At 39.2% G+C, this 22,837-nt stretch overlaps 1 protein-coding gene across 2 annotated transcripts; it reads left to right on the top strand.

The window, feature by feature from the left end:
- Nucleotides 1-212: 212 nt before the first annotated feature.
- On the top strand, nt 213-18,644 carry sntg1 (syntrophin, gamma 1; the record flags this gene model as incomplete). 2 transcript variants are annotated; one of them, XM_083928299.1, is made up of 17 exons in its annotated part: nt 213-239; nt 2,333-2,467; nt 3,445-3,501; nt 3,686-3,743; nt 3,829-3,872; nt 4,244-4,285; nt 4,575-4,677; nt 5,273-5,355; nt 5,654-5,784; nt 6,251-6,380; nt 11,694-11,732; nt 12,874-12,990; nt 14,723-14,794; nt 15,387-15,539; nt 15,725-15,817; nt 18,257-18,367; nt 18,462-18,644. In XM_083928299.1, the coding sequence occupies 17 exons, from the start codon at nt 213-215 to the stop codon at nt 18,642-18,644; spliced, it is 1,578 nt and encodes a 525-aa protein (XP_083784425.1). The 2 variants fall into 2 exon arrangements, with proteins under 2 accessions (XP_083784425.1, XP_083784424.1); XM_083928298.1 differs by having other exon boundaries at nt 213-254.
- Between the last annotated feature and the right edge of the window lie 4,193 nt (nt 18,645-22,837).

The following is a 22,837-nucleotide window of genomic DNA, read 5'->3' as shown; positions in this document are numbered from 1 at the left end:
CATTTCAATGAAAAGAAATCTCTCCATTGTCTAAGTTATATATGAGACGGACAGGACTATAATGAAAATAGGTACCCTGCTAAGAATGCTAGTTAATATTGGCTGGACGTTTTTTGCTGCAGTGAGTCGGACGTGTCATTAAGCATGTTCTTCCACAGTCTAACTCGATCTGTTTTTTTCCCCTTGCAGTATCCCTCACTGCGTAGTAGCACATGGATTTCAAGACTTCAAATGAAGAGGTTGGTAGGATTCAATCAAAGTACAGTAACATGTTGACAGTGTATCGACTATGATTATATAAACAGCCTTTGGCATTTTCAAGTGCCTGAAACAACATCGCTGAAAGCACGCGGCTAGAACAGCACATACATCTGATGCTGCGTACATATGCAGCCTCAGTGGCTCCCCCTCCTCTTTTAATATATCCATTGTTACACCTACACACATGACTGACTCAACACTTTAATAACAACAATAAAACAGGCTTGATGCAAGTGTAATTCTCCATTGAGTGTAAACTGCAGTAAATGACTGCTTGAAGTGGCTTTATGAGCTGAAATCCTCAGTAACATGAGAGGGTAGAGATGATGGAACTGCAGTTGACCCACTCTTTGTGGCTGTTGGTCTAACTGAGGTCAGCGCCACTTCATTTATCAGCAAGCTATGGGGCTGGTTCAGACAGAGCGCGTTTTCACAGCCTGGGGGCGGCTTTTGTAATTGTTTTAATAGTTTTGCATTTTTCCGCTCTATGTGCCTCGCATTGTTGCAGGATTGCCCCAAAGGCCTTGGTTTGGAAAAGCGTCTAACGTCATTTAACTTCACAGCAAATAACGGTTAGGCTAAGGAGGGTTTATTCGGTGATTGCCAAGGTCTAATCAGAGAATGTTTAACAAAAATGGCAATACAGTGTACCTCGTTTTTGCAACCTGCAAAATGCACGCTCTCTGATCGGGGGCTAACGCTGCTAGCATGTTGCTTTCCATTCAATTGTTTTTTGTTTCTCACTCAATAGCTTTCTTTTTTTTTATTTTGGTAGCCTGATTTTACCTTCATTTTTTTAAAAGACAAGACTGCCTCAGAGTTCACCTGAAGTCCTCTGCATCAGCACAATTAGCAAGGTCCTATGTTGTCAGGCTAATGTACTAATTTTTTTATAATAATAAAACTTTTCATACCAGGCTTTTCATAGCCCGCCTCGTGTATGGGACCCTGGCTATGTAGCTCCACTACTCCCCTCAGTACTACACCCCTGGGTTAGATAGAGATGTCCTTGTTGCATAGAGAAAGAGTCATGCGCATGCTATCAGATCAGAGGCGATTATGTAGATATATAATGGAGGGGAGAGCAAACTTACAATAGGATCACAGATAAGGCTAATTGTGTACAATGCATGCGCTACAACAGGTCAATCAATGTTTAGCCACATAGGGCCTGTCTGAACCAGCTTTATACAGTACAGTTATGGCACTACTGACCTCATTTTGCGCGGCTAATGACTCTCGCACACACACTACTTCAAATAATGTGAATTAATGTGCCCCTCATTTCATTTCTCACACTGTAGCTGCAAGCAGAGACTAATTTCTTCACATTCTTCGTTACGGGCAAAAGATATTATGCTCCATGAACTGACTTTGATTCAAGTTTGACTCCGTCTAACAATAGCAACCTTGGGACTGTCGTGTTAACTGATGAGTGGCATATCCTGGGTGACAAGGATGCTGACACCGGTTTCTTTTTTTTCTATTAGCAGTCGTGTCAGGTGAAGGTGCTTCTTTTATTTAGACCTTTTTAAGTCAAGTACAGCTCAGGCATGGCAATTAGCCATAGATGAGGAGGGATATGCAGAATGCAAATGTATGCGGATTAGATTATGTTCTAAATGGATCACTGGAATCAGACACAGTCCTCACACTTGTTTGTATGAAGCAGGAAAATTCAAATGTGGACGGTGAACTTGGTTTCAGCCACTTAATTTCACAGGATCCTAATTTGCCATCATCCTCCAGTTTCTCACGTAGATGAAATGAGATTTGACATTTTTTTCTGTGTGAATGTCTACAAAAAGACAAAGCACACATAAAGATCTCATAAAAACTGCTTCTCACAGGGTCTGCTCATTAGTTGAAGCTATTTACCAGTAGTTGTTTAAAACCTAAATGTGCTTATTATTCAGAGTGCAAAATAAGATTATTTGTTCCAACAAAAAAGGAAAGTCCTAATTTCCATGTTCTTCCTGCAGCAAGTTTTCTTCATGACATTTCATTTCATGGCCAGTTTATTTAGTCGTGGAGGGATGATGAATCATTTTAACTTTCTTACTGTTTGCAGACAAAGACTGGGATTTTTTTGATGCAAGAAGGTAATGAGGAGCCATTTAATATTCGACTGCACTTGGCCAAAGATATTCTGACCATTCAAGAACAAGATGTCATCTGTGTGTCAGGAGAGCCTTTTTATTCAAGTGTAAGTACTCCAGTCCGTCTCATAATTACGAAATTCCGCCGTGTCGCACTTCACATATTCATACACTGAAATGAGTTACATGAAGGTTACAGCACAAAGATACTGAGAGAATGACTCTCTGTCTGTGTTAAATGACAAATCGACACCAGTTAATCTATTCCTCGTGAATCAAATGTAGCTATTAAATAGTGATTCACTGCATCGTAGTGTAGCGTAATCTTTAAGACACACTTGTCATAGTGTCTGAGAACTTTTTCTTCACATTAATAATTTCACTGTTTCTCATAAATAAACCTACACGGAGGCTCGAGTCCACAACCTCTCTCAAAAAGGCATCATTCATTCAGTAAGACGTTGATGGATAAATCTTTAAAGATAAATAGAGGGAGCGCTTGTGTCTGGAATCCTAATAACTATCAGGGTTGGGTAGTAATGGGTTACATGTACATGGGATTATGTAATCAGATTACATAGTCCCAATTACATCAGATACAATAGCTATAATCAACCCAGATTATAATTGAAAAAAATACAAATAGATTATAGTAACATTGTCAGAAGGATTAATTGAGTCCATTTTTGATGATGTTTTTAAAATATGCCAATGTGGAGTTTTTATTCCTTTTTATTCACACTGAAAATGGAAGGTGAACATTTGAAGTTAGCGCAAAGTCCTCCATGTGGCTTTTGATTAAAAAACAGCGACAACAAAAACTTACACACAAAAAAAAATCACATGTGGATTTTTAGGATCATTTGATTGAACTGTAAACTGTAAACAAACTAAAAAAAAATTTTTTTTTTGCTTTACAGGAAAAAATCAAGACGTGTAACTTTGTAATTGTAATTTTACTGTAGTTCATTAATTATTAAATGTGAGTTCTGTCAAAAACAACGCTTCCCACTCGTTGTGTTTTAAGAACTCCCACAGGAACTGAACTGAACTCATTTCTCTGCTCTAACTGAATCTCTTCCAGGAGAGGACTGTAACGATCAGGAGGCAGACAATTGGAGGGTTTGGCTTGAGCATCAAGGTAATTTAGATCCCAGCTGATTAAACTGCTCCTCCCAGCTGCTTTAAATTAAGCCTGAACAAGTGTTATTGATCATGATCTTGTCAAATTGCAACAACAATGTTAACTGAAGTCAGAAGTCTTGGACTCTTTCTTGGTTTGTGATACCTTATGTAATTTAATGAAATTTAACTTGTCTCCCCAGGGTGGAGCAGAACATAAAATCCCTGTTGTAATATCAAAAATATCGAAAGAACAAAAAGGTATATTCTTGTCTTTAAAGATTAACATCCCTGTCCATTTTACTCTTCTAGTTTTTTTCACTAACAAGATTTTTTTTATTTCAAGCTGAACTCTCCGGGCTGCTTTTCATCGGAGACAGTATCCTTCAGGTAAAATGATAAAACTCTTGGTTACACGTTCTTTTCTGCAAAATAACACATACTGTATCTTTAATAATCCATGAGCTGCATGTCCACAGAACTGCAACCTTACAGGTAAATGTCACATCCCAAGTATTTTATTTGTCACATGTATTCCGGCAAACCGAATCTCTCTCTCTCAGCTCATCTAATGCAGAGGAAACATTTACAATCCAGCCAAAGACGCTCTATATTCATGGCAACTGTGGATGCGACTCTTGTTTACTGTTTTCAGTGCAAATACCGTAACAGTTATTGTGCTTGCCTCATTCATCATTCTGAAGATAGAGATATGATGCCAGCAGTATGATTTAGGATAACCCTGCTACTGTTGTTTCCAGATAAACGGAATAAACGTGAGAAGTTATCGCCACGAGGAAGTGGTAAGCTGTCCTCTCGTATCTCATATTTTCTTGCAAGAGCTCTTTAAACAGCTTATGATTGCTTTACGATTTGTATCTTTTTGACATGAAAATCCAATTGTGTCTGTTTTATGCTTTTTTTAAAAATGTGACTGCGAGATATGCATACGCACGTCTATTTAAAACTGTAATCTGGCCTTTCCACTCTTAGAGATTAGCACATCATGTTTCATCACAACAAGTTATTGGCTGAAAACCTCACGGTTTACAGCTCCTGCAATGGAAATATTCTGCCGTTTTTACCTTTCAGGTTCAGGTCTTGAGAAATGCTGGTGAAGAAGTAACTCTCACCGTGTCTTTCCTAAAGAAGACTCCAGCCTTTCTGAAACTGCCCTTGTGTGAGGACTGCACATGTAAGAAACCTTTACAAACACTCTTCAATTAAAGTATATAATCACTATAACCACAGTGAAGTCTTATAGCTGGTATTCATTTCAGTCTAGGATTGGTTGTCTTGGTGACAAAAGCTCAAACCTGAAGAGCCACTTTGAGAACAAGAAATATAAATTCAGTTTCTTCCCTTTTTGGACTTCTTGTACTCATTTTGACGAGCACTAAATAAAGAAGCCGCTGTGCTAAAAAGAGGGGGGAAAAGAGAGGAATGGACAAATCTCAAGCTTTACAAATGATGCTAAACAGAAAGAATTGACACTGTTCATTGTGCAATTGATTGCTGTTCCGTGGGAAAGATTTAGCCCCGTCATCAGACATGAAAGCTTTCATAAAATCTTTTCATACACGTATATAGGCCAGGTTGACTGGCCATCCAACCAGTCAACTGAATACAAATTGGCACAGAACAGGAATCCACACTGGAGGAGAACAAAGGAACACACTTTGTGTTGTCCGTGATTCACTGCGTTTTGAAACCTTTAAATAGATGGAGGCGTTGTTTTGAGTTTGAAGGGTTTATTGCCTTTTTTGTGTGTGTCCTTGCTGTGCATTCAGGCATCCCCAGCGACCAGAGTAGTGGGACTTCCTCTCCTCTGTGTGATAGCGGCCTGCATTTGAACTACCATCCGAACAACACGGTACTTTTCATTAGCTTCTTCTTTGACTGACTGATTCTTTAACTGTCCCTCTAATGCTGCAGCGTTCTTGGTGACATAGTTTTTTACATGCTACTGTCACTCGCTGATAACCGCGATGCTCTATCTTTACCTTATGAGGAGGGCAAATCAGCTTTCCTCTGCAGTACACACTCGCTCTGCCTGCCTTTGTACCTGCAGCGACGACAACTGCAGCAGGACTGTTGACATGATGATTGTTTTAATTATGCAAGGTAGGAAAACGACAAGTTCCTCTAAATTACTTGTCCAACTTCTGCAGGACACGCTGTCCTGCTCGTCCTGGCCCACGTCCCCGGGGCTTCGCTGGGAGAAGAGATGGGTGGACCTGCGCCTTATTCCACTGCTTCACTCACACCTGTCGCAGTACAACCCGGGCTCTGACATCTGCAGGTGAGCGACAAGACTTCATCTTGAAGGGTCAGTGGTGTCTGTTCTTATTTGTCGAGAAGGTATCTCCCTGTAAGGCTCAGGCCTGTGATGTTAGGATCTCTTAATAAATGGGCTCAAATGGAGCTGACTGCCATCCTTCATCTTTAAACCCCTTTAAAAACAATTAAATAAGCAAAACAGTCCCTCCTCCTTAAGCTGTCAGTTAATACATTTTGATGCCAATGTGATGAAATGAATAATGGCTTTGACCACCTGAAAATAAATTAAAATTGAGGAAATTACATGAAAGTTTCAAGGCTTTGTAAGTCATTGCTCATTCCTTACTGATATACTGTAAATGGAAACTAATGGCTTCCCTGAATGTCGTAAATCAATGAAGAGGTACGGTCGTTATTTAATTTGTAGTTCACAAGCTAACAAAAAATGTAATATCAACCAATAATTTTTTTTTTTGTTATTCTTTCAGGAAAAATGCTTTCCAGGTCATAGCTGTGGATGGCGTTTGTAGCGGAGTTATACAGTTCCCCACAGCTGAAGACTGCTTGGACTGGCTTCAGGCAATAGCAAACAACATTTCCAGTCTCACAAAGCACAATGTGAGTATGAAATAACCAATAAGATGTTAGGTCGGTAGTTAATGCAAAAGACTTTCAATTTGTGGATCGTCTAACAGTCAATTTGCAAATGTCAGGGCATTAAGTAGACACATACTAATGTCTTTTGGACTCTAAGCACACACTTGTTTCTAAGAGGATCGCAATAACAGTTACTGTGCTGATCTACATTTTCTCCCTCCAGCCAAGCCCCATGCACTCATTATCTATAATTCAACATAATATGTTATACAATTATAATAGCAAGAGGCAGCAAAAACAAAGAAGTAACAATGCTGTATTCTATCTCTTGTTGTGAGCATATTGTTCTAGCTTTTTTTTAAAAAACAAAGCGTGTTTCCAGATGGGTGATGATGCTCAAAAGGGGGGTTTGAATACAAATACTGCTGACAAGCTCTATCATGCGTGGTGGCTCATCCAAAAACTGACAGTGTCTAATTTTGACACATTTATCAGTATATTTAGGTGCGTGTGTTTGTATGTGTGTGTGTGTGTGTGTCTGTGTTCAGACTAAGCATAACACTGATTGCTCAATGCCAGAATTGTTTCGCCAAAGGAGTGTTTTTCTCTCTACATACATTCTACATATACCGAGGAGTGTGAGCGAGCAAGCAACCTACAGGGATGTAAGACGCACATGCCTAATTATAAATCCTATATAATTTAAGTATGGTTATTGAACCATTAGTGATGTCCATTATCAATCAGTATTTTTCAGGCAATTACCTTGATTCGTTTTCAAAAAGTAGGTCAGTCATTGTCACCTGAATGCTATGCTGTTGGGCATCCTTTCCATTTGATGTTCTGGATTTTACGTTTCCTGCTGCACACAGTAGAAGCACATTGTTCACGGTCAGCTCATATCAAAGAGTCGTATGAGACACATGCTTCCAGTAATAGAATTGAAACATAACAAGAAAATTGAAAAGAGCCTGAAGCCATACTAACAGCCCTGTGAGGCTGTACTTTGGCACAGTGGTGCTTTGAGATAAATGCTAATGATGTCAACATGCTAACATGCCAATGTTTTGCAGGTATGATCTTTACCCCGTCTACCACTTTCGTGTAGTGCGTTAGCATGCAACATTTTCTAATTAACATTAAACATAAAGCACAACTGAAGCTAATGGTAATAGCTCATCATAAGTTTTCCAGGTACTGGAAAAACAAAGATTTGAACAGATGATGACGATAGATGAAAAGTGAAGGAATCACCAAAGCTGTTGCAATTCATCCTAAGGGGGGCATGAACGGAATGTCAATAGCTGAGTGTTGTTTCAATTAAAAACCTGTGTGAACCTCATGGTTCTGTAGGATTTATCTACTGTACCCCCTTTGAAATATTTTTTTCAACCAAGTACCCCCTGACCATGAAAGAACAGTTTTGGTAGAAAAAAAGCCTTTATAAAGAAGCACCATCAGTGTCTTGATTTACTAACCAAGTTTGAAAAACACCTAAAATGCAAAAACACATGCTACTGGTACGTTTTAACCACAAATCGTGATTGCGTTTGGTGCGACAGTTGACGGCATTTAGGAATGCTGAATATGAAATTGTGAGGGCTCAATCTTTTGGCTTCAGTGAAAGTGGTGAACTAATCAACTCACTGCAGTCAGGTGTGTGTGGCACTGATTGGCTTTGATTAAGCCCAGGTGTGGGGAGTCTTCATATACCCTGAGTCTCCAGTGCTCTGGGCTGACTCATTAGCTCACATTCAGAGGTAGTGAGAGCTGCGGTAATCCCTATTGTCAGTGTAGCGACAAACACAGTACTTTGTGTATTTGTTGTAAATTGCCTGTTTCCTAGTGTATACCATGGCTGCTGTGTGTTGTGACTCAGGCCTTTTGGTTGATCAAAGGTCTCCCGGGCAGCCTTTACCTTTTACTTTTGTGTTTTCTGGGTCTCTTGGACAATTTTGGTTTTGTGTCAGCTGCTTGGCTGCGGTGGTTTATCATCTTAGTGCTTTATTTCATTAAGTCTGTAATGGCTCCATACAGTTTCGTTGTTTTTCTTTTCTCCTACGAAATGACAAACAGGATTTAATCAAACTTACATTTTAATTTTTATTGTACTTATCCTATAATTATTCTAGGAGTCATGCATGACCAATATTTTATAAATTAACACTTGTCATGTACCCCCCGCAGTACTCCAAAGGGTACGCGTACCCCCATTTGAGAAACACTGCTCTAGTGACATGCATGCCTGTACAAAATTTCATGGCATGAGATATTTCAGTGTAGAATGAAGTAGTGAGACAGACCTAGAGCCATGCTGTTAGATTGGCTAAAAAAAGCAATAAAACGGATTTAAAAACTTTTATTTGCTTTCTTTACTAAATTTCCCTAGACTGGAAACCAGATGAATCTGCCAAGCTCATGTTTAATTTTCTCTGGCAGCTCCGTCTGGCCCTACTCCCATTCAGACAGATTTACAGCCGGCCAGATCCTGCGACAATCACAACCGTTTATCTCATGTGGAGCAGGTTTAAGACGAAGACTGACAGAAAAGTGTCATAGTTGCTAATGTAACAGTGTTCCCCATCCAGCGCAACTTACTAGGCTCTCGAAACTCAGAACAAGCTGTCAAACTTGGCAACCATGATCAAATATCAATAAAGATTCTGTTACTGTATTGCCTAAAATGTTTTCAGAAACACATTTTAGAGTAGAGTTTAGCTGTAATTTGAGAAATTTTGTGATCCAGCCACCACTGTTTTCCAGCTTCAAAACGGACCAAGCACTGCCTCAATTGTTGCTCATCAGAGTCACGTTTTGTTGCTCTGATTGGTTGTTGGTCTATCTAATTGCGTCCACAGGAATTTTGGTCCGCACCGTTGATGACGCCCCTTGGAAATCAAAAATGAACTGAGAGGCTCCAGATTAATACGTATTTGCAAATTAGTTTGGTGATTAATGCGTCATTTGTTTATATGATTTGTTTTGTGCTTTGTGTTTTCATTTCTGCTGCTGCACAACCAACTGCCCTTTTGGGACAAATGGAGTGATTTATTGATTGATTTATCATGCTGAGGATCAGCCAGAGCCCCACAAAGACCTGAAAAAAACAATCAACTGTAAAACTAGAGAATGTATTTGAGGGGCTTGTTTTCATAATGTTTTTTGAAAGTTAAAATAAATATTCATAGATAGACCTTTTTAAAAAATGAATTAATGAGCCCTGCTTATTAAACAGGGAATCTTGCACATGATACAAGTGGCCAAAAATAACACAAACAGCTAAAAATATATGAATATCAAGGACCTCATTAAGAGTAGGGTCATTCTTTTCTTGCAGAGCCAGTCTGTCTTTGTTAGCTGTTATTCAAATGTCCTGAAAAATGCCTCTAGTCCACGCTGCTGTTGTAATTTAGCTTATAACTCTGATAAGATAAGAATTGATTACAATAAAAGAAATAAAGAAGTTATTGTGCCAAAGAGGCTCAGTATAGTTTATATATACTGTACATCTCTACTACAAAATACAATACAAGATTTATATAGAAAGGGGCATCAGTGTTGCAATATTCAAAATGGCTAGCATAGAAATGTGACTTGAACTTTTTTAAACTTGTTGCATTAGGTCATTTTAGCAACATGCTTTTAAATGTTCAATGCTTTTAAATGTGCTTTTTTTTTAAAGTTTTTTTTAAACTTTATTTCATGTTATGGTTTACATTCTTTAAAAAAAATCTAATCAGTATGTTATTGTTCTTCAGTATCTTGTATTATTTAGCATATTGTCAGTTTTCCTTTTTAATATTAGATCTTGTTATTTAAAAGGTCGGACAACACTCTAGAAAGAATTTGTGCATATCCAGTTGTGATTTGGATGTGAATTGATGCCAGGTCAACACAGTGACTTTAGCTTATAACATTACTTTAGCTCTGTCCCCAGCTCTCCACTCTTTGAACTTGCTCTAGGAGTAGATGCTTTGGTATAGGATTTCTTCCACTCTTTGGCAGTAGTCATGACAGAAGTCAAAATAGTCACTGCAGCCATGATGATCTGCAAGTGTTAGAATTTGTCTCCAATTCTCTTACTCCTGTTCCACACCACTGTCTTCTGGCAACAGGTCACCTCGAGAGAATCCATAACAAGACTTCACCATCTTTCATTCCTATGTATAAAGTCGGACACATAATAAAAATCTGAGCCTGTCAGTGGCCAAATGGTCCAAATTCCCCGTAATGCAGCAGGGGTGAAACATAATGTAATTCATGACTCTAAATTGCCCATAGGTGTGACTGTTTGTCTATGTGCCCTGCGATAGACTGGCGTCCTGTCCAGGGTGTACCCCGCCTTACGCTGGGATCGACTCCAGCCCCCCTGCGACCCTGATGGGGACAAGCAGCTATGAATGATTAGAAATGTAAAGTCTCGTATAAATCAGATCAGTGTGGTCAAGACTTACTCAACTTTTGACACGATTTGACATAAAAAATGATTGTATAATTGAACAATTGTAGAAATAACTGTCAAATACTTTTGATACTTTTCCAGTTAAAGTTCTGTATGCTGTATGTATTTTTAGAGTATAAGATGATTTGCTTTGTAACTTAAAAAGAACTGGAGCCCACAGCCTTTCCTTATTTATGTCAGAGGTGGGTTAGACCTGGAGTCACTGTGACTGGTCACAACAACCTGAACAAACCCACTGTCAACTGCTACCGTATATCCAAACCCTGCTCACACCGTGACAGTTATGTGGCCGTTTCGTGTCAGCTCCTCCACTGGGAGAAAAAAAAGCCCATCTAGTTTCCTCCCTTGGCTCAAACTTGTGTAACATTTCAAAACAAGTAGACTTTTTCTCGCCTCTATTGGTGGACAGGTTCAGGTCTGGATGGCTTAATTTGGTGTCCTGCTGCTCAGAAAGCATATATTGATAGTATAGTGTGGATTAGGAGCAAGTGATACCTGTGATCTGAGCAGAATGTTTTAATTTAAAGCCTGACTGCTCTCTCAGTAGTTTCTCCGCTTTTATTATCACAGAGAAAATGGATTTTTTTTTTTTAGGAAGAGCCTTGGGTGCTTGTGGAAATGACTTTCTATCTCATTTTGTAATTTGCATGCATTGAATAAATGAAGTAGCTTTAACGGTATTCAATTCAGTGCTGTGGTTAACGTGTTAGCAGATACTGTGATTCATAGTTTATTTGTTCCTCGACACATTGTCACTGATTCTGAGTCCCTGCGGGGTCCCAAAACTGTTTTTCATTCTGCCAGTAATTGGTGTCTGTTTGTTTGCAGGAGATATTTTAATGAGTTATCGATTTTCTTGTTATTTTTAACAGGTAAAGAAGATTAACCGAAACTTTCCAGTTAACCAGCAGGTAAGGTGTTTCTCCAGGCAGCAGCTGAGCTCCTGCTGCTGGTTTAGGTTTTTTTTTTTTTTGCTTTGACTGACTGTAATTTCTATATTTAATCCCCATCTCACAAAATCGCAAGTAAATCTATCCAGGTCAGTCTTTCAGAGAAGGGGGCACAGTACAATCTTGCCAAGTATTGCAACACAAAGAGAATGTTTGCATCATTAAAGTCTATCTGCTGAGAAATGATCAGAAAAACAACTGAAGACAGTTAACGCACAGTGCTGGATTCCTTCTTTGTTACTTAGCGGCACAAAAACATGTGAATTAATTTGACAATTATTTTAATAATTAAAAAAGCGGTACGAGCTGCACCTGCTTGTCCCGAGCCTTTCACTCGTTTGTTTAGTCATCGATCGAAGAACTCCACACAGAAAAAGAAGCAAACATTTTACATGGCTTGCAGTTACCCTGAATTTAACGAATACTGACAGTGGGCTACACTCCATGTCACTTTGCTTTCTTTCTCCTTCTTTCCCCTTTTTTTTCTCCTGAATACTCAACTTCATGTAGTGATGGGCAATATGATGTTGTATGAAGACACACATTACTGTGACACATACTGTGTTTATTAGACTATTATTGGCAATGTTGCAAAAAAAATGAGCAAGAGTGATGATGTCTGGAAAAAACAGACATCATCAAAAACTGCAGTTCCATGAATGGCCACTTGAGGCTGGCTCCAAAACATAACTTTACAGTGGAAATAAACATGATTACAGCCACAAAATCCAAGTACAAAAAAGGTACAAAACACCATACCTTGGTTTCAACAGCTAATTTCCGTGCAGTCATGGGAGACTCCTTCCAAGCTCCACCTATTTGCTCATTTTTGGATCACCTAGGAATTAGCTCACATCAGCCACTGTCAACATGGCAATAGCCCTGGTTGTGGCAGAAAATGTTGCGTTCATGTAGGACCCTGTTGCTCATTTAAAAAAACTGATTGAGAAAATAAGTTTTAAGGGCCTAGAGAGAAGTATTTTGACTTGATGATATAAAAATATATTTGAGCTTTTTCTAAATCATACACCTCTGCTTTTGCTCTGACCCTGTACATTCCACACCCTCGTCCCTCAACCACACGTCTCTCACTGCTTGATAGATTATCTACATGGGCTGGGTCGACGAGAAGGAGCAGGACTCCGTTCAGGACCGAATGTATTCACCAAAGTTCCTTGCTTTGAGGGGTTCCTCACTCTTCAAGTTTTCAGCACCTCCTGTAAGTTTTCACCTGATCCACACTAATGTCTTCTTTAAACCGTCAAACTTATGTGTTTTGAATTGAATGTCGTTCAACTTCACAGGAGATTTTTCATCCAATGTTAATGCATTGTTCAAGAGAAATTGCTTTCCTTTTGGAAAAAAAGAGGAGGGGACCCGTTCACTCACAGTCCTTTGTGTTGCATTGATCTTCCTATTGATTGATGATGATCATTAAATCTGTTTACATTCTGCCAGCCACTTAAGTGATTATGACAAGAGGGATAAGCCGTTGATGGTACTGGAGATGGAAAGATTGAAAGCAAACTGGAATTGCCTGCTCAACTCAAATGTGCTGATATAAATGGAATATGCTAATGTTAGTGGATGGTGGAATATAGGCGCCTGATTATTCAGACAATGTGACAAGCTTCTTCATTACCGAACATTAGTTACCTAAAGCTTGGAGATATTTCTTTTCAAATGGCAAGATGACAGTTTTCAATTCAAAAACCATTCATCAATAATTGACCCCAATCAGGGATTGTCCAATCACGGCTTAGCAACCGTAACTAGGCACAGCAGGTGGGCGTCGTGCCAAAAAGTGATCTAAAAAACTGATTTCTGTCGAGAGGAGCGCACATATCCTGTTAAAGCTGTATCAGCCAATTTATACATCCACACGGTACGCTTGCCGTGCACGGCCCGTTTGGGAGAGGTGGGCTTTTGTAAAGCAGTGTGCACATGCCCGAGCGTGCGCACGTGTACGAGCACCAGCAGCAGCACGAGCTCCAGCACGAGCATGAGGCCTACTGCGGTTCTGACATAATTTTATGTGCGCCTGTTCAGACATAGAAAAAAGGACGGACCATGCGCGGACATTTAAAACAATGGCGGCGAAAGGTTCGCGTTGGTGTGATGTGGAGGTGAAGTGTTTACTGCAGATTTGGTCAGAAAAACCACAAAGCCAAAAATGTTACAATGTTTTCTGCGCTGCTTTCCATTATGTGGCCAAACGGCCGCGCGCTTTTGTAAACAAAGCAAGAAGCATTCACGCCATGGCCCAGGCAGTGTGAGTACAAATAGGCCCGGACCGCGGAGGGAGAGGGGGGGACAAGTACCCTAACGCATGGGGCACGGTACGGATGGACAGTGTTTGTGTGCCCTTAAAGGGATTTCAACATGTGAAAGTACTGGATGGGCAAAAGTAATGGTCAAATGCAACCTTCATTAATGATATCAAGTCATTTTGAGGCAGAAACAACCTTTCAGTAATAAAGTAGGAGTTATGATCACTTTTTGGCAAGTGCATTTTATGGGTTATTCCTTAAGCAAGACAGTTTTCTTGACTTTACACACCGATATCTCCATAGTGGCTTAATGGATTTTTACCATTCAAGCTGAATTTGAAACGTCCACCTTGCTTCATTCTTTTGCAATGTGAAGATAGCCCTTACCAGTCGCTCACAATGTTAGTTTATATCAACACACCCTGGCCACATAGGACCCTGGGATAATAATAATAATAATAAAAGGGGTAAATCTGCCAATATATTCACTGTAAACTGTAACATGAAAACCTAGGGCAAGTGTAGCAACAGTGAAAAAAGGTGATAGGGTTTGCAAATGGTCAAATGTAGTTATTTAAAAGTATTTCCATCAGTTTAACTTTCAAGGTCAGTACTACCTTCTGTTCTTTTAATAGAGCCATTCTTCTAATCAAACATATATTGTGTGCAATGTTTTTTCAGGTGACAACATGGGACTGGACCAGAGCAGAGAAAAGCTTTACTGTGTATGAGATCATGTGCAAGATTTTAAAGGTAAGGCGGCAGCTTCCATTTAATTTCTTAACAATTTAGAGGAGCAACCCTGCTCACACTGGATACAATGGGAGAATACAAAGTAGAAAAACTGCACTTATATAACACACTGATTTATTTGCATGTGTTCTACTTTGATCCCACAGAATCATTGTCCAGATTGTATTGTTAATTCTCTGCAGGTTTGAGGTCACTTTGAATTGAATTTATCTGCAATTTATTATCTCAAAAGTAATGATGGCAAATTTGATTAATATTGATTGATATATGGAATCAGATACAAGTTGACCTACTCTGCAATACCAATTCTTGGGTGCCATTAGGTTACATAAAGCTATGAAAAGATCCATTATAGGAAAAAACATTGTGTTGTTCAGCTTGCATAAATATAAATGCATTACCTTAATGTAAGTGGAAGATAAAGAGTAAAATAATTCAAGTGCTCCTAAGTCTGCAGTGTTTACTCTGATGTTAGAGTAAATAAACCTCCCTTTAGCTTCAGGAAACTGTATTGCCGTTGCTTTGTCTTGCCTCCACATCACTCCGCCCGTCTGTACCTGATCAGCATGGCAGCCGTACTGTCTTATCTTAGGATAATGACCTTCTAGACAAGAGGAAGCACTGCTTCAGCGTCCAGACGGAGAGCGGGGAGGACATGTTCTTCAGCGTGGAACTGGAGTGCGAGCTGCTGATCTGGGAAAAGGCTTTTCAGATGGCCACCTTCCTGGAGGTGGAGAGGATACAGGTCTGTACCTGAACAGTAGGCAACGTGCAGGGAATTGTGATGATTGTAATCTAGCGCACAGTTCCAGCTCAGTCGTTTTAGTACAAAGATTGATAACGCTCGTGTGACATTTTCAGCAGAGCAAAAGAAGCTTTTGTGTCCTTGTGTAGCTATTGTGGGTAACATCTTGTTCTCCTATTCTGTAGTGTAAAACATATGCCTGTATCATGGAGAGCCAACTTATGGGACTTACAGTTGACTTCAGTATGGGCTTTGTGTGCTTTGATGCAGCTTCAAAGGTAAGTGTGGAACCGTATTTTATCATCAATACAAATATGGAAGAGAGATCCTTTCAGTAGGCAATATCAGACAACTGTATTGTACACAGTGAGATAAAACTAATCATGAGGCCTCAGTCTCCCTTTTTCTTTTTTTGGTGCTACTTACTTATTCCGCACTGTGCAATTTAGGAGTATGAGCACATTTGTTTTGACGGTTGGTTCCCACCCACCCAGCTCAACCTCTCACTCATTCCTGCAGTTCAGAGCCATGCAGACTACTCCACTGGTGCACATTACATTATGTGGATGAGCTGGACAAAATCACTGCCATATTGTTCTCTAAGAATTTGGCCCTAATCTCCGCAATGTGGAGCAACAATGTCCCCCCCAAGGGCAAAAGAAATGTTGCCAGCACATTGTGTACAGAAAGAAATGCACAAAACACAATCCATATGTAAACTGTAATCGCAGACAATACACTGGGTGGGATAACTTTATAATTAAAAGCTGCTATTGGCACATTTCAAAAAAGCATGTTAGAATTTAAATTGGAAAGAGCACAAATTTAACTCTGTTTAACAAGTTGTGCTGTAATCTGCTGGCTCAGGACCCAGTGAGATGTTCCACCATGGCTCTGTTTTTTATCGTTCCCATATAAAGCACAATTGTTGTTGTTTTTTAAATGTATAGGACATTACTAACATTGCATGATTATTTATAATATTTGAAAGCCTAAAATACAGCACAACAAGAAAGGAGTTTGAAACTGCCAGCCGTCTGGGGCCCGTCTGTGTGGAGTTTACATGTTCTTTCCATGATTTCCTCGGACAGTATAAATGGTTGTAATTATTAAATAGTAATAAGAAGGGCTGCACCATATAAGGAAAATATGCGCTATATACTTTGTTGCGTATCGCGATAACGATGTTACTTGCAATAAACGAAGCTGATGTTAACGTGCACTCAGTTCTGCCTTTGTGCTGCTTTCAGTATACCGCTAAAATACAACAACATGTTGATTATTGAACACAAAAGGTAAAACGAGAATGATAGTTACATTTTAAAGTGCCATTTTCTTCTGAAGCATACTCAAACTCAAAAAGTCCCTGGGTGCTTTTTGGGATGCGTTTTTTTGCGCAAGTTGATCTCTCCATGAAAATGAAAAAATGATTTATTGTGCAGGCCTAACTAAAAGTAAAAATTACTTATCACACATAAGAATTGCCACTTTCAGTGCTTTATTAAATATTCTAAAATTTTAATTTTTTTTCAAACTAAAGGTCCTGTGTGTAACATTTTACATGTATTGTTTTTATTGCAAATGGGCGAAGGGGTTATTTATGTAACTTAAAAATGAAGCATGCTTTCTCGGTCTCGGAGACTTTCACAGATTTTCCGGGAAAGTCCAAAGGAGGTGATGTTATGTGCGCTCCCGAGTCCCTCCCCTGTCTTCAGCTCACCTACAGCCGTCAGTGAAAGATACACAGAGAATCCTTTAATGGTTTAGCCTTAGTTTAATGTTGTAGCAGCAAGTCAAAGTGAAGCTTAATTATCTTAATTAATTTATATTGTTGGATAACTTTATAGCAATGTATCAATATACGGTATTTATTTAAATCATTATAGTTGTTTGTATTTTCATTTGAAATCGGAATCTGCAAAGTAACTAGAATCTGCAGCTGTCACAGAAAGTAAAACATAGAGTGCACTATTTCCTTCTAAAAAGTAGAAATATAAGATAGCATAACACTTTAAATTAAAATTGAGCCCTGCAGGTGCAAAGCCTCATAAGAATTTAACCCTATGAGGACACAAAATGAACAGACTTTTTCCATGTAGGCCACAATATATATATAATATTACAGTAGGTGCTTGTGCTTGACATGAAGGAGATGGCGATCCTGCACCTCTGTCAGCGTCAGATGGGGTTTTAAAGGAAAGCTGGAGAGGTGACACTCTTTCATGTTTTATGATCTGCTTTCTGCCAAATATCCCGTGAGACTTGTTGTGTATGGTATGCTAAACATTATTTCTTATGCCATAATTAATCAGATTGGTGTCACAGTAATTATTGCAGTGGCAGGAACAGTTCCAGATACATATTCATGCGAAAACGTGGCCAGCTGTCTACCTGAGGAGTCAGACCGGAAACTGTCGTCTGGCTCACTGCGCAGCATTTGTTTATCCAGTTCAACACTAACTGAATCAGTAAAGCTTCCCTATTCCAGGTGAAGTAGCTGAGGCTTGTTAAATTTCCCAATGGCAAAAATAACAAGTTTATAGCGCAGAACAACTTCTATCTGGTTGGTCCGCTGACTAGTCCCATTTCTCACAGGATCCATGTGGATTTTTTAATGTGAATTATTCATGAAATAGTGACACAAGAAGGCATTCAGTAAATACAGATTTATAGTTGTGATAACATTAGACTCATAATCTGTTATTTCTCCATTTCAGGCAGTCCTGTGGCGATACAAGTTCTCCCAACTAAAAGGATCATCTGATGATGGAAAAAGCAAGATAAAGTTTTTATTCCAAAATCAAGACTCCAAATCTATTGAAGCAAAGGTATATTCACTTTGAGAGATATTTAATGATGCATGTCAAGGAATGAATTACTTCTATGTGACTTGAGCATTGATTTTTTTCTTTTCTCTTTCAGGAGCTGGAGTTCTCAAACCTCTTTGCCGTGCTTCATTGTATTCATGCTTTTTTTGCTGCCAAAGTCGCTTGCCTGGACCCGATGTTTGTGGAGAGCCAAGGCACCACGACTACAACTGGGTTTCCTTCTCTTTCCAGTATCCCATGTAATTCACAGACACCTAAACTAAAATACGCCACCTGACAGGCACTGCTCTCTCCAGACCTCTTCTAAAAGGATGCTGCACTTAAGTCGCCTAAAATAGGACAGGACAACTGAGAAACGTTCAAATAACGAGATAATGACGGACAGAGGTGAAATTAAAGACCCCTTTGAGAGTGATACACTTGATATCTTGGAAGGAGTTTCCGATTTCTTGGATTTCTGGAATAACTGTGAACTTAAATATGAACCTTTACTTTGAGAAACTTTGAGATTCAAAAAAAATCTTTTTAAGTGAATTTGTCCTCTTGATCCTCAAACATCCTTCTGATCAACACATCACACAGGAAAATGCAGTTCTTTTCCTAAGGTATTTTGCTTTTCTGTCATTTTATTCAAGATTTAGAGTTAAAACAAATCAGATTTTAGCCTTTTTGTTCCACGTCAGACGGTACATCACTTGAACTTCTGCAAGGATTTGTCAGGACACTGGATATGGTGACACTTTCTATATTTCCCTTTCTTTGTGCGTTCTTGAGGTGGAAACTTTTACCCACAGTCATACTTGAATTAGCAGTCACATTTAATTACCTCTGGAGTGTAATCCGAATCCAACTAAAAGCTAAATGACAACATAAATCGAATTCTGAATCTAAATTTTGATGAAATTTGATTACACAGAAGTTTGCTGGCAACTTCGATTGGATGAAATGAATGCTTTTGATGTATTTGTGTACGACTATACTGAGTAACCTTGTTTCTGTTTCTCTGTATATGACGTAGAGCCACAGGTTGAGGTCAGAATATGGCCCAATCCCAATCTCCACACTCACAGACTCACAGACTTTGAGGCGTGTTCCCTATAAGGCTGTGAGGGCTGTCCCAACTGTCAAATCCAGAGCACGAGGGCTCCATAGAACACATTTCAAGCTCTTTCCATAAGTCTGCATCTCTGCAGACATTGCCTGAGGGAATTGCCCACAATTCATAGCGCTCTGACGATAAAACAACGGTGTTACCGGGGAAGCCTAAAGTGTAACAAAGGATACCTGTAAAATGGCTGTTCAGCCTGGGATCTTGAATTTACATAGAAACAACAACAAGACGCATGAAATCAGAGGAGTGAAGCACACTTTTTCTATTAATTTATCAACCATTTCTTCTAATTTTTACAATTACATTTCCACAATTACATATCACATGCTTTGACGTTGTCAAGGTAACCACAGCAATACCATATGTTTAGACTCACTATGCTGTTCCATTTCTATGCATACCATCTTCCAGCCCTTACAGCCTTTCAAACTCAGCCACTTAAACTTCAAACTTAAACTTTATTTATTTATATAGCGCCTTTTGTTCATACACAGAGAGCATGTCTGACAAGTATTCAGGTGCTTGTCCTTTGAATGATTTGACCACCAACAGGTAGCCAATGAAGGAACTTTAGGTGTCATTTATATAAAACTTTCTTCAGTGGACCAGCAAAAAGAGTGTTGCAGTAATCAAGCCTGCACGCAATGCTTGCCTTAGTCTCTTAGTATCTGCCTGGAAGAGAAACAACTACACTTTAACAATATTTCTAAGGTAATATAAGGCAGTTTAAGTGACATTTCTGGTTTGGTACTCAAAATTCAAATCAGGGTCTATATATTTTTTTAGGAGCTTGGCATATTGTGCCAAGGATTTTAAGTGATTGCACAGTATCTCTCTCTGGGCATTTGCTCCAATAATTAAAATCTCAGTCTTGTCTTAGTTTAATTGCAATTGTTGTGTGACATCCAAAAGTTGAGGTAGTCAATGTATTGAACCAGTTCATCAATTGTGCTGATGTCATTGGGTGATATAGAGTCTGTGAGGGTTCAGGATTTAGGGTGGAGACTGGGATTGGGCCTATGACTATTTCCTGGGATTACTGGATAGAAAGGCTGTATGCAAGGGCCGATTTTATTATATGGATTAAAGAATGACACTTTGATAATCACCGTTCATCCAACTATAATCTGACAATACAACTCTAAACATGATTAGAAAACATCTTTCATAATGTTCCTCAAAACTTGATTGTGTAAATCAATACTGACATTCAAATGAACTCAAAAAAATATGAATTATGGTGATTACTTGAGGGATTACTAGTAGGGATTATGGCATTTGATAATTTGATGTGCACCAGAGAGGACCAGCTAAATAGCTCATAACCTTTTGTGCTCTTCATCATTTAGTCAATTCAGAAGAATACAATCAGCTATGGTGTATTTTTGGAAAAATACATTTTTACTTGTAAATACAACAACTTTTTGTTGAAAATGAGAAAACACACCACAAGGAAAACTGAAATATGTAATGTTTTCTCCAAAGGTTTGACATGCCCCTCTAAACTCTGTATTAAACTGTTCATAAATGCAGCAGAGTGACAACTAAACTATCATACTCAAAAAGAGTTCAAGTCAATTAGCCCAATTAGTCATGCTCTTACCTTCCATTCACTAAGTAGACCCTGAACAGAAGAGACCCCTGGGTAAGTAAACTCTAGAGGATAGAAAATTAAATGGGGTCAGTAAAGTGCTTTGTACTGCGCAAGCTTGTTAAGCTGACACGCGTGCCAGAGGGAGACTATTGGTGGTGCAGTCTATGCAAAGAAAGTCTGAGTGATGCTTTTGTGCTTTAAAATGATCTTGGTTGCTTATACCCTTATAACACAGGATCCAGAGAGTGAGGTTTATTTTATTTTTTGCAGATGTTTTATTAACAAATAAGCTGTGTAATAAAATAATAAATAAGACATTTTATAACATGGCTCAAGTGTGGTGGGTTTCATTATTTGTGTAAAGTTATTCCACTGATTTAACACATAAATGTCAGTTTGCATTTCATGAAGAGTTCTCAAATCACAAGTTCACGTTATTCAACTGTTCATATGTGAAAAACGTATTTTGATTGTACGCAAAAGTGTTCTATGATTTCTGTACTTACATTGTGCTATTTTGCCATCAATCATGATTTTGCACTTAGTGTATCAAAGATATGTAAGTAATACAACTTAGAATATAATTGACAACGCTTAAAGGAATAGTAATACAGAGTAATACAGTGCTCAGCACAGTTGGGCTTATGCATAGGAATATGTTCAGAAAATGTAGTGCCAAAGGAAAGGGCTTTCTGATGGCAAGGTAAAGTGGTTAACAACAGTATAAGTATAGCACACTTAAACTGATATTCATTTTTTATTAAAGGTGACTAAAGTAGTTTTATCCCTTTTAATTAATCCCATGGGCATCAAACATGTGTTGAATCACCAACAGGTGCACGTTTCCTCTGGCTAATTGCCTTATGCTAAATTGTTCATGGTGGATCCTCCAGGGCGGATTATTATTTAGATTTACCCGTTAACTGTTACCTTCAGTGAGGTGTGAGGATGTTTATCTTTGTCATAGTCACACTGTGGAGACTCATTCAGCGTAAATATGTTTAAAAAACTTTGAGGCGGCAGTGAAACAGTGGACTGGATATAGTGGGACAAAGACTGATTGGACTGATGATAGTGGATATAGTGGGACAGAGAAGCTGAGTGGACTGGTTATAGTGGGACAGAGAAGCTGAGTGGACTGGATATAGTGGGACAGAGAAGCTGAGTGGACTGGATATAGGGGGACAGAGAAGCTGAGTGGACTGGATATAGTGGGACAGAGAAGCTGAGTGGACTGGATATAGTGGGACAGAGAAGCTGAGTGGACTGGTTATAGTGGGACAGAGAAGCTGAGTGGACTGGATATAGTGGGACAGAGAAGCTGAGTGGACTGGATATAGTGGGACAGAGAAGCTGAGTGGACTGGTTATAGTGGGACAGAGAAGCTGAGTGGACTGGTTATAGTGGGACAGAGAGGCAGAGTGGACTGGATATAGTGGGACAGAGAAGCTGAGTGGACTGGATATAGTGGGACAGAGAAGCTGAGTGGACTGGTTATAGTGGGACAGAGAAGCTGAGTGGACTGGTTATAGTGGGACAGAGAGGCAGAGTGGACTGGATATAGTGGGACAGAGAAGCTGAGTGGACTGGATATAGTGGGACAGAGAAGCTGAGTTGACTGGATATAGTGGGACAGAGAAGCTGAGTGGACTGGTTATAGTGGGACAGAGAAGCTGAGTGGACTGGATATAGTCCAACTTTGCGGTACATGATGCTCAGTCTTCAGACAATTGAAAACAATGAGACACTCATCATGATGATAGCT

This window comes from Echiichthys vipera, assembly GCF_963691815.1.
Source record: "Echiichthys vipera genome assembly, chromosome: 15".
Classification (NCBI taxonomy): domain Eukaryota; kingdom Metazoa; phylum Chordata; class Actinopteri; order Perciformes; family Trachinidae; genus Echiichthys; species Echiichthys vipera.
Note: the sequence above shows the minus strand (reverse complement) of the source record. Positions and strands in the feature narration are given on the sequence as shown.